Below are 16,121 nucleotides of genomic sequence, written 5' to 3' on the forward strand. Positions count from 1 at the left end.
GTAGAGGCCGAACCCCTTGTAACAATCACAACCCGAAATGTCCAAAACTTCTTTTGGAAGAACATCATGTGTCACTTTGGATTACCTCGGGTATTGATTTCTGACAACGGCAAGCAGTTCAAAGATATCAAATTCCAAGACTAGCGCCAGGACATGGGAATCCGACAAAATTTTACTTCAGTCGCACACCCTCAAGCAAATGGCCAGGCAGAAGTTACAAACAGAGCCATCATCCGTGGACTGAAAGCACGACTGGACCGAGCTAAAGGATTATGGGCAGATGAACTACCCAGTGTTCTATGGGCCTACCGGACCACGGAGAAGACCGCCACGGGAGAAATTCCCTTCAATCTCACATACAACACCGAAGCGGTGATCCCCGCAGAGATCGAAGTACCTACGCTACAATTAGAAGCATACAGTGATCAGACAAATGAAGATGAGCTACGTACCAACCTCGATCTACTCGACGAAGTAAGGAACCTCGCGTACATCAGGACTGCAGCCTACTAGCAAAGTGTAGCCCGGTACTATAACGCCAGGGTCAGGAGGCGGAACCTCCACGTTGGCGACCTGGTCCTTCGTAAAGTTATGGTACCTGAGCCCGGCGCTGGCAAGCTCGGGTCCAACTGGGAAGGTCCCTACCAAGTGGAGTGCTCGGGGAAGGAACTTACGAGCTCGAGACCCTTGAAGGGAAACAAGTACCTCGGGCATGGAATATTGTCAACCTAAGACAATACTATCTGTAAGAATCGAATAGGCTACGAGCCACTCCCAAAGCCTAAGGGCCAAAATACCGAGCTAATATGACCTCAGCACAACAGGATCCAGTCGCCTCTATGGGCATGGGCAGACTCTGAGAGCGGGCCACGAGCCACTCCTCCAGCCTAAGGGCTGAAATGCCGAGCTAATTAAGGAACCTCGGCAGCATACAAAGCTAAGTTGCCCCATCAGCACGAACTAAGTACCTGCCGTGCCTGAGGTGCATGCGGCTCGGGCACGAACCTTACGACAAATAGCCTGCCCTGGCATGCGAAGAGTTAAACCCGTAAGGACAACTGACAGCAAACTACCTCGGGTGCAGACAGGTCAGGCATGAGCCCTACTATGCCCCTCACCCGGTAATACACAAGGCTACCCCTACTAAATAGTTCGGGGCCGCGATGGCCGTTAAGGAACTCCAACCTCAGAAGTTCAATTCGATAAATTAATAGCTTGGGGTGAATGACCACTCCGACAAGATAGAATGCACTCTTGGCAAAAAGAAAGAAAAAATATCTTCATTACGGGAAGTTTGGTACACAAATTTCATTAAGAACGTCTTGATTACAAGGGAGATTAAGTTTACAAATACAGGGAGAAAACTACTTCGGAAGCTCGTTGCCCCTGTTAGGGACCTCCTCGGGGGCAGTAACTGGGCCAGCATCCTCTGCTTCATCCTCGGCACCCTCGTCTTCAGAATCTGGATCATCTTTTGACTGACACATCGTGCGTTAGTGATCCGTGAAGTGGTGATGGCGGTCGTATACAGGTCGGGGTAGAGGTGCCAAATCAGCCACCGACTAAGCTTGAAGCCCTTATGGTAGGCCTCCGTCATCACGTCGTCAAACCTTGAAGAGTTGACATAGTCAATGATGGCCTGAGTCTTGGCCTCCTTGAGAGCACCCTCGAAGATTGCAGTCTTCTCTCTTATGTCTTCCTAGAGGTACCCCACTTCATGCTCCAGCTTCCCCTTTGCCTCCTTAAGGCCTTGCACCTCGAGCTTCAAGGCATCCTGCTCAGCCTTGAGGCTGTTCACCTCAAGCCCTAAGGCCTCCTGACCGACCTTGAGGCCATTCACCTCGACCCTCAGCTTGTCTTTGTCTCGGGCCAGCTCCCCCTTTTCTTCCATTAACACCTCGATGAAGCTCTTTTGAGCCAAGGCGTCACTCTCCAGGTGGTGGACCTAACAGCGAGCTGCCCTCAACTCAGTATGGGTTGCACGAGACGACTTCTCAGCCTCTAGAGCCTGCCTCAGGTGCCGATCTAATTGAAGGGTCAAGGCGCGAATGATGGTGTTCACCTGTAAAAGGGAAACCGGTCAAGAAGGAAATCAAAAAAAAAAAAAAAAAAGAGAAATAGGAAGGAGAGGAAAGACTCACCACCATAGTATGAGTAGCAGCTCGGGCGCCAAGCTGACCAGGAGTGAGTTGCCCAATTGCTGACCTCCCCCGGGTATGCAGCCAGCTTGCTCTTCTTCAGGCTGCACTGGGGGTTCAGGATGGTTTGGCTCCCCTGACCCACTGAGCTGGAAGCCGTCATCTCCACATAACGAGTGGAACTCTCAGAGGCCTCGGTGACAGCTTCGGCAGGATGAGCCTCGGCGGCATCAACAGCATTGGCCTCGGCAACGCTTCCACCAACAGGTCTGGTGGGCTTGGCAGCAGGCTCGGTGGGCTTAACGGTAGGTTCCACCATCACCTTGGGCCCCTTAGGCACGGCCCCTTCTTCCAAGTCGACGACAGGCGCGACTATCACCTCGGGCCCCGAGGCAGAAGTCTGCGGAGATTGGAGCTCGGCTGAAGCTCGCGGGGACTCAATGCGCGCCTTCTTGGCTACGTGTTTCTTTCTCTTCATCTGGCGGAAGAGCTTTTGGTTGTCTATTCTCTCCGCCTCCATGGGACCTGCAACGAAACACAACATCAACAACCCGAAGTAAACATATGAACAGAAAGCCGAAGTGGAGGAAAACCTACCCGAGCTCAAGCTCGCCTGGACGAGCTTCTCCTCAGAAGTGAAGTCTTTATAATTCAACCCGAGCTGAGCTAGTGACTAAAGCACCTTCTTGGTCTTCCTGTCTAGGATGACACCAGGGTCTTGAACGGCTATCCTCCAATCGGTGGGGAAGGGCCACCCCGTACTGCTCCGGACTACGAAGTAGTCCCGCTTCCAAGCTGGGACTTTGCTCGGGAGCTTGTGCATGAGTTTGAAACCCAGGCGGGGGGACAGGTAGTAGGATCGCCTGTGCCCGGGGAGAGCGCCTGAAGTGCTCTTCTTTATAGCCAAAATAGTACTAAGAACATCTAAATCTATGGAGAGAGAACGATCAAAGCAAAGGGAGATGGACCCCACCACATTCCGTATGGAATTCGGGTGGAATTGGTCCAGGGTGATGTTAAGTGTACCAACACCTCAACGATCAGAGGGTGAAGAGGAAGTCGGAGCCCGACTATCAGTTGCTCCCTGAAGATCACGATCTCGTCAGGACCGTGCTCCCATGGGAAGTTGCTAGTGGAAAGGCTATACGAGTATTCCTTAGAGAGGCAGAACTTCTGTATGAGGTCCTGAAGCCTCTCCGAAGTCATTATGGAAGGCCCGAACTGATCTGGTTCCCGACCTCGGTGGGAGGTGGACGCCAGATGACCCGAAGCCACCCGTACTTCGGATGGCTGGGCAGTAGAAAAGTCACCCCGAGCCGAGGTACTCACCTCGGGCTTGTCGATCAGGCTGTCTACACTAGACAACAAAGCGAACTAAAAGGAAGAAACGAATTGAAAAGGGGAAGAAAGCTCGGGGAGACTCACCAAAAGAAGCGCGACCGGACTGGGAGAACAGGACGAACCGGAAGACCCGAGCTAAGAGACCTTCAATGCGAGCTCAAACGATAAGGACGAGAGCTTTGTGGCAAAGAAAATGGCCAAGGGTCCCCCTATTTATAGCCAAAGCTACGGGTTCCTCAAGGCAAAAACGGTTCGCATTTTTTATGTCCGCGAAGACCAAATCGCACGAGATCCGCGCGTAATCCAGACGCGACTGAGGTCTTTTTTTATTAAATCGGGCGCTAGACCGGTCCAGCTGGACGGAGCGCACGACAAAGCGGCATGAATACTAACGCCAAATCCACCCGGCGCGTCATGACCTCCCCGCGCTGGGTCATCGCCGCCAGCGCAGGGAGTGGGGGGCAACTGATGGAGGGTGATTTGGCCCGACCTTGCAGCACGGGTACATGTGGGCGTGACCTTGCTCAAACAGTGACTCAGCATGACAACGCAACGAGCGTAGGCACAACTCGGAGGGAAAGTCCCACCGAGTCCAGCTCGGCAGGTAAACTACTCGCCGAAAGCCGCCTTACCCGCACCTCCTCCCCGGGGTTAAGGCACTTCGGGGCGTCCCGAGTTTGGGGTGCCCTGACCTCTCTTAAGGCCCGAGCTCCTCCCAATAGACATCGGGCCACTCCCAGGCAAGAACGCACCGATCCATCTCTGGACACCCCAAGGCATAGACACCTCGGGTCAGCTAGCTCGGCATAACTGGCTACAGGCAGCCCGTCATTCAAAGGATAGCCCAGCTCAGGGTAATTCGTGGGAGGCTAGTTCGGTATACCACAGGAGGGCTTCCTGCTCGACCATCGTACCCGACAAATCTGTGGACGACAGACATGTCCCTCATCAGATAGCGCCGCGTCTGCCACCTTTATAAAGGTGTCCCGCACCTGACAGGCACGTACCTTGCAACGACGGCCCCGCGCGTGCCACCTCAGCCTTGCCTGTAATGGCTGTGGCAGACTGACAATGGCGGTTATACCTGCCCTGTCAGAAGTCAGAGGGCCTGAAGCAACAAAATTCAGTTATAAAGGGCTTATTCTCAAGGAACAAGGTATCTTTGAATCATCTGCACAACCTGCACTCTTAACCTTCGTTTTCCTTTTGCTTCTTGCACACAATACTGACTTAAGCATCGGAACGTTCCCGCCGGAAAACCCCCCGGGAGTTCTTCCTCTTTCCTCTCGTCTCAGGTACCTCTCAGGAGCCACGCGAGTGCCAGCTAGGAGTGACCGGATCACGCTACATCAAGTTCTAAGCTTTATACTTATCATATTAAATAAAATTCATTGTTAAAATAAAAAATATTTTTGTTTATGATAGAAATGAAATACAAAATACAATAATAATAATAATAATAATTGTTATTATAATGTAAAATTTCCACAATAAATGCACATGCATGTTTACTACAAGCATTTAAGTTTATTTTTAATCATATTGTTATTTTTGTTAATTTTTGTTTTCTATATTAACTATGATGCATTTAAAATTCAAATAATTAATATGAAGAAAATTTTCACACATGCAACGCATGTGCTTAATTACTAGTTATGAAGATATACGATGCTCGTGAATCCAACTGTCCAATGAAATAAATTATATACAGCGGGCTGGGCAACCAATGACTCATGGACACGCCGATGATCTGTGTACATGGAACCCATGTAGAGAGTCTAAATGCCTGTCAACAAAATATATTCCAACCATCTATCAACATGATCTCACACCGTATATCTCATACATAGCGGGTCCCACTTTTATGGTAAATCCCATTTCATGGTGAGATGTGCAGTGTTAAAAAAATTAGTAGAGGGTTGGAATATGTTTTGTTTTATTGACAAAAAATCTAAATTCCAAATAGAATCCATGTCTTATACCAATGGAAAACTAGCCTCTTCACTCATGATAATTGCCCAGTTCATTATACATGATTTTATATCCAATCAATCCAGAATCGCCGAAGATGATTTAAAAAACAAAATTACTTAAAACAACGGCTGAAGCAATAGAACCAATCAGATATTCAGATAAACATGGCTGTCGTTTATCTTGATCATCCAAAGGTTAATGGATGTCGCGGCCACATTGACCACGTCCATAGCCGAGATTACAATTAGGTCTCACGTCACAATAGGGTATCATAAATTTGCCCATTAACTTCGGGCTGTGTTTTGGAGTTTTTATTTTTATTTTTTTGATAAATGTGTTTTAGAGTTTGGAGGCATAAAAATTGTAAAATCAATTATTAGGAACCAACCAATGTAAAGGCAACTCCAGCCTCCAGGAAAATCATGGTTTTGAAAACCGGATGGGACGGGATCAGACAGTCATATTGGTGATTCGGGAACCGGTCAGATAATCAGTTTGGTTATACTCTGAAATTGCTTTTTAGCCAAAAACTGTTGATTTGATCAGTGATTCATAAAATGATTTTTAACTGTTTATTTTTTTTTAATATTTTATTTTTAAAATCAGAACATGCCATCTGTTTAAACTAAGCAGTCAAACCGTCAATTCAGATAAAATTGTTTTTTATTTTATTTATTTTTAATTTTTAAAATCAGAATAGGCCGTTCATTAAAACCAGACGGTCAAACCATTCGACTTGATTACCAGTCCCAAAACGGTTCCGCGTCCGGTCAAGTTTTTAAAAGCTTGATGAAAATAATGTCTCCTCTATGCACCATTTACGACATCAACACCACTTCATCGTGGATAGGTTTATTTTTTATAAGTGCATTAAGGATTCGGTTTCGGATTCAATACAATGAAAACTCCTAACCAATTAATCGACATCGTGTGGTAACGAATCAAGTGGGTTTAATTGACCAAACCTATCAAAAAAAAAAAATAAAAAACAAAAAAAACAAATCAACTCAACTGTGTTTTCGTCGAAATTCATTTGCGGTTTTCATTGATCAAATCCTATCCCAAACACCTCCCCCCCCCCCCCCCAACAGAAAACATCCAAAATGATGTTTCTTATAAAAATGATTTTCATATAAAATGAGATAAAAAGATAGTACAAAACATGTATAATTTATCAGCTCACAAAAAATGATTAGGCGTAGAGTAGATTCAAAAGTTTGTAAATTTGAGTTTGATTCGGCTCGAACTGGACAATAAACCAAACATTTTATAAAAATAAAAAACTATACATATAAAAATTAAGAATTATAAAAATTAATATAATCAATCATGGTTTTGAAAATTGAACCAAATGGACCAATTGAGTCGGAAATCGGTCAAAGTAACTAATTCTGTTTCATCCTAAAACCACTTTTGACTAAAAATCATTAATTTGATCAACCACCCGCTAACCTAGACAGTGTAATAACTAAATGTTTCATATATCAAGAACCAGTCCCTATAACAGTTTCTTGTCTGATCCAATTTTTAAAACTTTATATAAAATAAAAATATAATATATAATATATTATACATTAGACTGGCTTGATCTCAACTCGATTAACAAAGTCATCAAGTTCAATTAAGCTGATGATTTTGTAACTTGAAGTAGAAAACTAAGGCAGTGAACTAGATAGAAATATCAACAGCTGACGAAACAATGACAATTGTACTCCCTAAGAGAGTATCTACGAAGAAATTGCTTCAATCAAGTAACCCAATGAAATTAAAAAAATATATACGTTCATATTCAATCAAGGTCATTCAAATTAAAAAAACTACCCAATTAAAGACAATAATATTCTTTTAAGATTTTAAAAGTATCAAATATAGGGGCAAGGCATAAGCTTCAAGGCATTTGGGCATATGTACCAAAAAGCAGGATTTGGGCATAAAGGATAACGATAAAATCCATAAAATAAACATGAAAAGCATAAAATTAAGATTTATAGGACTTCTTTGATATATTTAACATAGGTTTGGATCGTTTTATGCAATATATATCCAAATGTTCAGCTCGGCTCAAGGATGTTATCGGTGAAAAATAATCAACAGTGTAGATTATCAATTATGAGATCGAGGGATTAATGAGGCATGACCAATACAAAACATGAACAAAATAATCCATTTTCAAGCACATTTGTATGTATTTGTCTGTTATTTATATATTTATTTACTTATACAATATGCTAAAAATGACTATTTTGCCTTAAATTTTTATTTTTTTTTGTGGATTATAGAAAACTTCATATTCAGCACCAATTCATCTCAATGGAGTACCGACCTTACGAGAATGGACACTCCCTTCAAAGAAATGGCACTGATGGACACCTACCCCAACATATTTAAAGGCTTGAAAATTTTCTCCCAAGTTACTTGTTCGCCAGTGGAGTGCTCGAAAGGAGGAATCAACAGAAGGAAAGCAATGTCTAAGGCTCTAAGCAATCGATATCCACAATTCATTCACTGAAGTGAGGACAGAGGAAAGGAGAAAAACAACAGCTGCGTTTCCTTTTTATTCCGAATAAAAGTTACGGCCCAAGAGTAATTCACCATATTTGTTCTACATTACAAGACATGCACCAGAATGCAGAACCAAGAAATCTAAAAGCCACAGGAGTACCTAGTCATCATATCATAAAATAAACTATAGAGGAAGACAACATACGTATGTAGTAAGATTGTTTCAGAAAGTCCAATAAGATGTTCTCTGCTGACATGCGTAAGGTAAGATCATGCAGGGACTGGTGTTCTGCTGTTCAAAAACCATGAATCTTGATATGTTCCTTCTTCACAATTCTGGCCTGTTTACAAAGTAATAAAGGGTCAGAGTTCCCAATAATAAACAATAACAGCAAAGAGATGAAAACTGAAACTGGTGGGTCAGAAATAAAGGAGATGAAGATAGCATTGGGGGAAGAGGGATGTTGATATCCACATTACCTGAACGAGGAACGTCGAAACATTCTTCCGCTGATCACCTTGAAGTTGAATAACTTGGCCTAGCTCTGGGTCCTGGACAACAGTACCATTGCAGCAAAATTCCTTCTTCAGATCCTTAAGTATTTTGTTGTAACTGAATTCCTTCCTCAAACCTTGCACTGTTGTCAGGCTTTTCCGACCATTTCTCTGCTGTATACGCACATGCACGTACTCCTTTGACCCAGCGCCCGAGTCCTCAGCATTTGCCTCTGCAAAGGGATCTACCACACCATACCAGAAACCACCAACACCAATTAGAAGGGATTTAAAATCCCCAACTTCAAAAAATACATTGAAAGCAGACATCAGATGACAACATACCGAAGGTAGTAGGAATCTGGATGTCGAGTTCAGACATGAACCTTGGTTGTTGAAAGTGGAGGACTACAAATGGAGCTTCTTTTAGGTTCTAATCACAAAGCTCAGAGCTTAACACAAATGGAAGTAGACCCATGAGTTCCCAACACAAATTAATACGGAAACACAAATCCAAAACATTTGGGTAAAATCTATTAAATAGCCATTAGTCAAAACTTTAACAATTAAAGACCCCTTGAATATGGAGAAGAGCTTCCGTTATAGAATATTATGCTGAAAAAAGCTTAGTCAAAATGATGAATGGAACTCCATAATTTTACCAGCTTCTAGATTAATGGACGGCACCTTCTCAAGGAATCTAAAGTTACTTTATATCATGGTATCGCAAAATTGTGAAGAAGTCATCTCTTGTTGAACAGACACAAAGTCACAAAGGGACAAGTTCCCTCTTAACTAATATTGTTTCCTCACCGTTTGACTAACTTTCAAATACATAAACGAAAAAGAAGCTAAATGCCTAAGAAAGATCACAAGACTACCAACAGAAAATTACGTATCAAGGTTCAGTGTGTCACGAATTGCAGCACAAGAAAACCAGAAAAAAAAAAGAGAAAGAGAAAAGATCATAAACCCCAGAAGAACAAAGACCCATTATACAACTGAACAAAATAGGTCAAGAACCAACTTGCTAAACTACATGCCGAATTTAACAACGTTAATAGATCCAAAGTGACAATTCAATTCTAACGATCGAGAAATAAAAAGTGAAGATCACAGCAATTTAGGATAACCATTCAAGAAACCTTGCAACAATATAGAACAATGAGTAAAAAACATGAGAATCGAATGGATCATATTTGTTTATTCATGATACATAAATGAGGGCAAACACCACCCCCCCCCCCCCCCCCCCCCACAAAAAAAAAAATACAAAAGACGACCAAAGCTGAAAACTCAACAAATCCAGAAATTTACACAATAGAGTATTGTGTAACAATTTTTTCAAGGAAGCCTATACATCATTGAAGGAAGCTAAATCATATCAAGGCCCAAAATTCAACCACGGAGAAAAAAACGTCAGAGAGAGAGAGAGAGAGAGATCATGCCAGATAAAGACAACTGGTACACAAAAATCAGATCCAGAGACCCGTGACCAAAATGAAGGGGCAAAAAAAATTCAGAACCATGAACCAATCTTACCACCAAATCAACCGGAGAAACAGAAAAATAAAAAAGAAGAAGAAACCCTAATCCCAATTACAAAGATCAGAGAGACGAAGAAGTCAATAACGAAACTACAAATTTACAAAAGAAGAACAAAAAAAAATATCAAAAGCATCATGCCAAGTTGTCAAAAAATCAGATCATAATCATACAATCCAGAGGATATGAAAAACTAAGAACTGGAGAGAGAGGCAAAACAGAAAAGAAGGCAGAAGGAAACACATACCTTATCCGAATTAGGGTTTCGAATGTGTAGTCAACTGAAGAAGAAACCCTAAATCGGAGAAATCTGAGCAAGAAATTTGGCAGAGACAAAGCGAGAGGGGAAAAGAAAGCGCTGCGAAATGGAGATGAGATAGAAGTTAGTAGAGGGGATTTGATCGATGTTTTCGCTCCCCCACTTATATTCGTAGAAACAACTCTCCCAACCACACCTTTTGCTTGGACCCATCTAACCCCGGGTTAGGAAATAGGAATCCCAATTTTTGGCATCGGGAATTACGTTGATTTTTTTTGGCGGTGTATATGAACGGTGAAGATTGAATTTAGTAGGTTTGGCGTTGTGAAATCGGTTTTTCTTTTCTTTTTCGGTGCGATTCGTAGAAACAAACTCTACGGTCATGACTCACACGTGTGCCGAAGGTCGGTTTCTCGGTTCGGTTAGTGGCATTTGGGTGACCGACAACCCGGCGTAATTTGCACGCTTTCTAAGACAAGGCCAAAATGCAAAGCAAAAGCGCGTGGCCTTTGGCCCTTTGACACCTTGGCTTTATTCGCGTACAAACGGACACACGGTGCGTCCCTCTCTCTCTCTCTCTGTGTAAGAAAAGGTCAAAAAGGACAGGTTTTTACTTAAGGATTTTTAGCATATAAGGGCAATTTTTTGTAAAAGGTAATAATTTTATAAAATAACAAAAATAAAGTAATTTTTTTTTAAATATTAAAGAAAGACAATGATACTACTATTCATCGCCTTGCTTCATTGTTGCCTTTTGTTCTTTGCTCTCTCAGTTTTTCGCACTCAAAAACCCAAATAAAAAAGAGAATGGAAATACACTGTTGGAGCCATTGTAGCGATAAAGAGGCGTTACTCTCTCAATCTCGCTCTCAGTGATTGAGAGATGATATACAGTGTCAAGAAATGGCATACAGGGAATAAAGAGGCGGTAAGAACCGCGAGAATCGCTCTTCCTCTCCTCTGAGAGTAGCAACAACCGAACACAGCGAATAAAGAGCCGTTAGTGCGTCCATTTTCTCGCGAGAACCGCCGTTCTCCAATAGGTATACTAGAAGTTGAACAACGCCATTTCCCGTGAGAACTTCCATTAATGCGTCCTTCACGGAGGTTTCAAATCCTAATACAGATGAAGAGGAAGGCGATAAACAGTATCATTGCCCTTCCTTGGTATTTTAAAAAAAATTACCTCGTTTTTATTATTTTATAAAATTATTCAGGACAAAAAATTGCCCTTATCTGCTAAAAACACTTTACTTTACGATGCATGATGCATTTGCCGACTTTGGGTTAGGGAACCCAACAGGCCCAAGGTTAAGCCCGTTCAACACCTCAATTCAAAAAGAACTGGATATGGGCTCACTTGTTACGACCAATAAACCATGGTGTTTGGAATTTGGATTCATAGTATAATAGTACCAGCCATCTTGCTCTGCTAAAATTTTTATCCGTTAGACTTATATCAGATTGAATAAAATTCGGGATATTAAATAGTATTAATTATTTAGAATAAAAAATAATTCAAATATTATAAATTATTTATAAATTGGTCAAATATGATTTGATATTTGATGAAGGGTGATTTGACTTTCCATTGACATCATAACATGTATCACTCTACAACTGATGCATGACATTATGGCGTCAATTAGGCAACAACTTGGGATACACCATTGGCATAGCTCACATGCCTTGACTGTCATGGTACTACCTCAGCAAGGCCAACCTACGAACACCTTGACAAGGTCAGGTTGACGATCTCTCACTGCTGACCTGACTAAGGCCCGACTGGCATTACATTATGTGTTTGCCAACCTCCATTACCTATTGGTTATCATCTCCCAATCGTCTAGGACCACATCGCTTAATCGATAAAGTTGACTCTTGCCCCGATCACTTCAGAGGCAATCGAATAAGCTTTATCACTTTATGCAAAAACTGTCTCCATAAAACTACCTTCAAACGAGGTGGACCGGTATTCACATCCTCCCAGAGATCTCGAACGCGTTATGTAAAGTCCATGGCAACTTATGCCTATATAAACTTTGGTTGGATTTGAGTTGAAGTCTCGGATAGCTCAAACCTAACCCAAGCCTAGCCCAACCCAACCTGAGCCCACCCGAAAAAGTACATACATATGTGTATTATATTTTTATTAAATATCTTTTTTTTATTACATATACGTGTTTATATGTATAAAGAATGTAAATATACATTTGCAAATGAAATTTGTACATATTTTCAATTAATTATACTTTTAAATTGGATCATAAAGCCCATTAAAAGATGAATACATAAAAATATATACATAAATTCTTTAAAACCCGACCAAACTACCCAAGCCTAACTAACCCAACCTGGCCCACCCTGAGCCTAAGCCCGAATTGAGTTGTGTTGGATTGAGATCAGGTTGGGCCTGGGTTGATAAATTTGAACTTAACCTCGAGTTGGTTCAGACCCAAGACCGAGGCCGAGGTTTGCACCTTTAGGGTTAGGCCTAAGTTGGCCTTCAATTTGACCTAACTCGTCTAAGTTGTACTCCTACTTATCATCTTAAAAGTACGTATACACTTATTAGTGTGTAGTAAACGAGTAGAAAAAGATAAAAACATGGAGATGCGATGATTTCGATGTGCGGTGTGTGAGCAAAAAGTGGAATCAGCATAACACCCTTTTTGCACTCGTGTTCTTGCTTAGATTTCTGTTCTTTTAGTTTGCTTTACATATGGACAACATGAGTCAAGCTTTGGATTTCCAAAGATGGGTGGTAATGGGTTCCTATTATATTTGGTATACCAAAAAAAAGTATTTGATAATAATCAAATCATTGTTAAATTGTCTGATTTAATAAATCAGCTAGATCATTAATCAACGAGATGAAGTCCGTTTGGTTCACAGCCAGAATTATAATTAGAATCAAAATCCCTTAAAATTAGAATTGGAATAATTTATTTTCATAAAATGTTTGGTTCAAATCAAAATTCAAGTGGAAATTAAAATCAATAGGAATGGGATTTCATGCCAAGAAAGGGGGAGTGAATGACCATTCCCTCAAGTGACTAGGTATAGAAATGAGGTTCCAATTAGAATTAAAGATAGTCCAACCTGATTTAGATTTCAGACCCCTATTCAAACCAAACAGGCCATGTAAGTATGCAACGAGGTTAATTACTAATAAAGATCAACATTATCATCAGTTATATTACCTGTCAAACAATGGAGATAAGGATGGTTAGATGTCAAGCACGCACAAGATAACAACATGCTAGGGTTTATGGACAACCAATAGAGCTAACTCTTACACCTATCATGTACAGTTTTTGTTTATAAATATATACAATTCTTAATCTCATTAGAGTGCGACAAGATTCACAAAAAAAACTAATTTTTGTTTTATAGTATCAGAACCGTAAACAAAGGAACTATCACTATGTCGACATCATCCTAGGCTTCAAACTCAATGAATAACCAATCCTCCGTTGTGAATCTGAACTACCCTCTACCATTCACACTTCATATATACCAGACTTGAAAGGATTCAAAGCCATAAGTTATGTTGATAGATCTATCTCTAGTCCACCCAAATTTGTTAGAGGAGGCATTGAAGTGACTATCAATTCAGATTTTGCAATTTTGGGAACAACAGGACCAACTTTTGTTAAGTTGGATTCTTTCCTCGGTGTCGAAAGGTGTTCTTGACTTCTTTCCCATGTCATAGGGCATGATACTTCATCCAATAGTGTATGGGACACTCTTGGCATCCAAATCCGATGCAAGGGTGACGTAATTGGTATTTGAACTCTCACACCTAAAGAAAGGTAACAAGTGCATGGCTGATTACATGTTAGATTTGATGACGATTCCTTTCCATTTTCTTCAATCACTATGACATCTTCAACTGTTGAGACATCTCCCACTATGTGTGCCATTGGTCTGCCTCCTATTGTTCATTGTCAACCTATTGATAGTAGTGCATTACCAGCATCCACCACTAGTGCCCTTAACACTAGTGCATCACCTCCATCCCTAACATCTTCTACATTGTCCACTAGTCAAGCACTTGCTGAAACATTGGTTGTTAGTGACGTACGGTTCTTCATCCTTACTAGTTCCTCCACCACTTCCACTTGCCTTGCTTCAAAACGATCATCCAATGATAATACAGGGGAAGAGTGGTATCTTCAAGCCCAAGACTTATCTTTACTACTTATCCTCTTGAAATGATTGAACCCACATCACACACTTTGGCCTTTTAAGATCCCAATTGAGTGACCAGTATTGCAAGATGAAGATGCATTAGCATTCAATAATACATGGACTCTTGTTCCTTGCCAACTGGGTATGAACTTAATTGGCTGTAAGTGGGTTTTCTGTTTGAAATGAAACCCAAATGGTTTTATTCAATTCTACAAAGTGAGGCTTATTGCTAGGGGATACACTCAATGGGTTGGACTTAATTATGTTGATATATTTAGTCCTATGGTTTTATTGCTAGGCTATTTATGCTAGGGGATACACCCAAATGGTTTCATTCAACAACCTCTCGGTTTTCAAGCAAGGAATTTCCTTCCCATGTTTGCCCGAATAGGCTCCTTAATTATGCTTGGTTCCATAAATTAGCTTCTTTCTTGTTGGAATTTGGTTTTCAAGCCTCATCCATTACTGATCCTTCTACTTTCACAGTATTGTTGATGCATTACAGTATCTCACAATCACTAGGCCCGATATTGCCTTTTTTGTAAACAAAGTGTGCTACTTTCTTTATAGGCCTGCTTCTGTTCATTAGGTTGCTGTCAAACACATATCGTGCTACCTTAAACACATTATGCATTACGGTTTACAAATTCAGCCATCTAATTCTTCTCGTCTCCATGCTTATTCTGATGCAGAATGGGCAGGTTGCCCACAAGATGGACAATCCCAAGGGGCTATTGTGTGTTTATGGGCTCTAATTTGATTTGTTGGTCTTCCAAGAAACAACCCACAGTTTCTAGATTGGGCACTAAAAGTGAATATTGTAGCATAGCTCTTGCTACATCTAAACTGTTAGGGTTTCATTTTTTGCTGTAGGAGATTGATGTCTCCACTACCAAACCTCCTAGTCTATGGTGTGATAATTCAAGGGCAACTTATCTTAATGCTAACCAGTATTTCATGCACGTATGAAGAACATCCAAGCTTTTGTCTTCACCATGTTTTGCTCTTCTCTCCTCCAAGCTAACCATTTGCTGGGGGATGATAAAGATCAACATTGTCATCAGTTATATTACCTATCAAACAATGGAGATAAGGATGGCTAGATGTCAAGCACAAGATAACAACATGACAATGTTCATCGACAACCGATAGAACTAGCTTTTACACCTATCACTGTAACTAACTCCTCACATCAATTTGTATCAATGGTTATTTGCCAAGTGTACAGTTCTTCTATTTAAAAGGAATATTATCTAAAACTCACCATGACCTTTTTCCATTTCTCTTAAACTCATCATGACTTTTCAAAACCTCTAGATAGCCCCCTGTCATTGAGTTTTTATTGTCCAAAAGTCACCTTCACTGTTGGTATTCATTAATAGAAATTGAGAAACAAATAAGGAAGAAGTATAAGCGCTATCGATGCATATGCCCCACAATCTCATTTGATAACTGATAAGAAGTATATGCGCTAAAAATCTGATTGAATGAGTTCTACCACATCCCAAATTAAGAAAAAGTAGTGTTATTAACCCAGAAAACAAATCTTCAACTTTAAGCGGTACTTTATTTGATGTTCAATTTTAAGTGGTATTTTGTAATCGAAATAGAGTATCGCCACCACATCCCACTGTGCCCATGAACATAAGCAAATCTTTCTTAATTTGATCTTC

General features: G+C 41.2%; 1 protein-coding gene and 1 long non-coding RNA gene across 2 annotated transcripts; both read right to left on the minus strand.

Annotated features, from left to right (window-relative positions):
- Positions 1 to 1,285: 1,285 nt before the first annotated feature.
- Positions 1,286 to 2,659, minus strand: LOC104604889 (uncharacterized). The gene is made up of 2 exons (XR_016085658.1): positions 2,142 to 2,659; positions 1,286 to 2,062 (listed from the first exon to the last, which is right to left on the minus strand). It is a non-coding gene; the product is annotated as an uncharacterized LOC104604889 (long non-coding RNA).
- A 5,321-nt stretch (positions 2,660 to 7,980) lies between these two features.
- On the minus strand, positions 7,981 to 10,391 carry LOC104604890 (protein translation factor SUI1 homolog). The gene is made up of 4 exons (XM_010269457.3): positions 10,243 to 10,391; positions 8,796 to 8,902; positions 8,436 to 8,695; positions 7,981 to 8,296 (listed from the first exon to the last, which is right to left on the minus strand). The coding sequence occupies exons 2-4, from the start codon at positions 8,830 to 8,832 to the stop codon at positions 8,252 to 8,254; spliced, it is 342 nt and encodes a 113-aa protein (XP_010267759.1). The 5' UTR covers positions 8,833 to 8,902; positions 10,243 to 10,391; the 3' UTR covers positions 7,981 to 8,251.
- Positions 10,392 to 16,121: the final 5,730 nt, after the last annotated feature.

This window comes from Nelumbo nucifera, chromosome 1 (assembly GCF_055504915.1).
Source record: "Nelumbo nucifera cultivar China Antique chromosome 1, China Antique-T2T, whole genome shotgun sequence".
In the NCBI taxonomy this organism is placed as follows: Eukaryota; Viridiplantae; Streptophyta; class Magnoliopsida; order Proteales; family Nelumbonaceae; genus Nelumbo; species Nelumbo nucifera.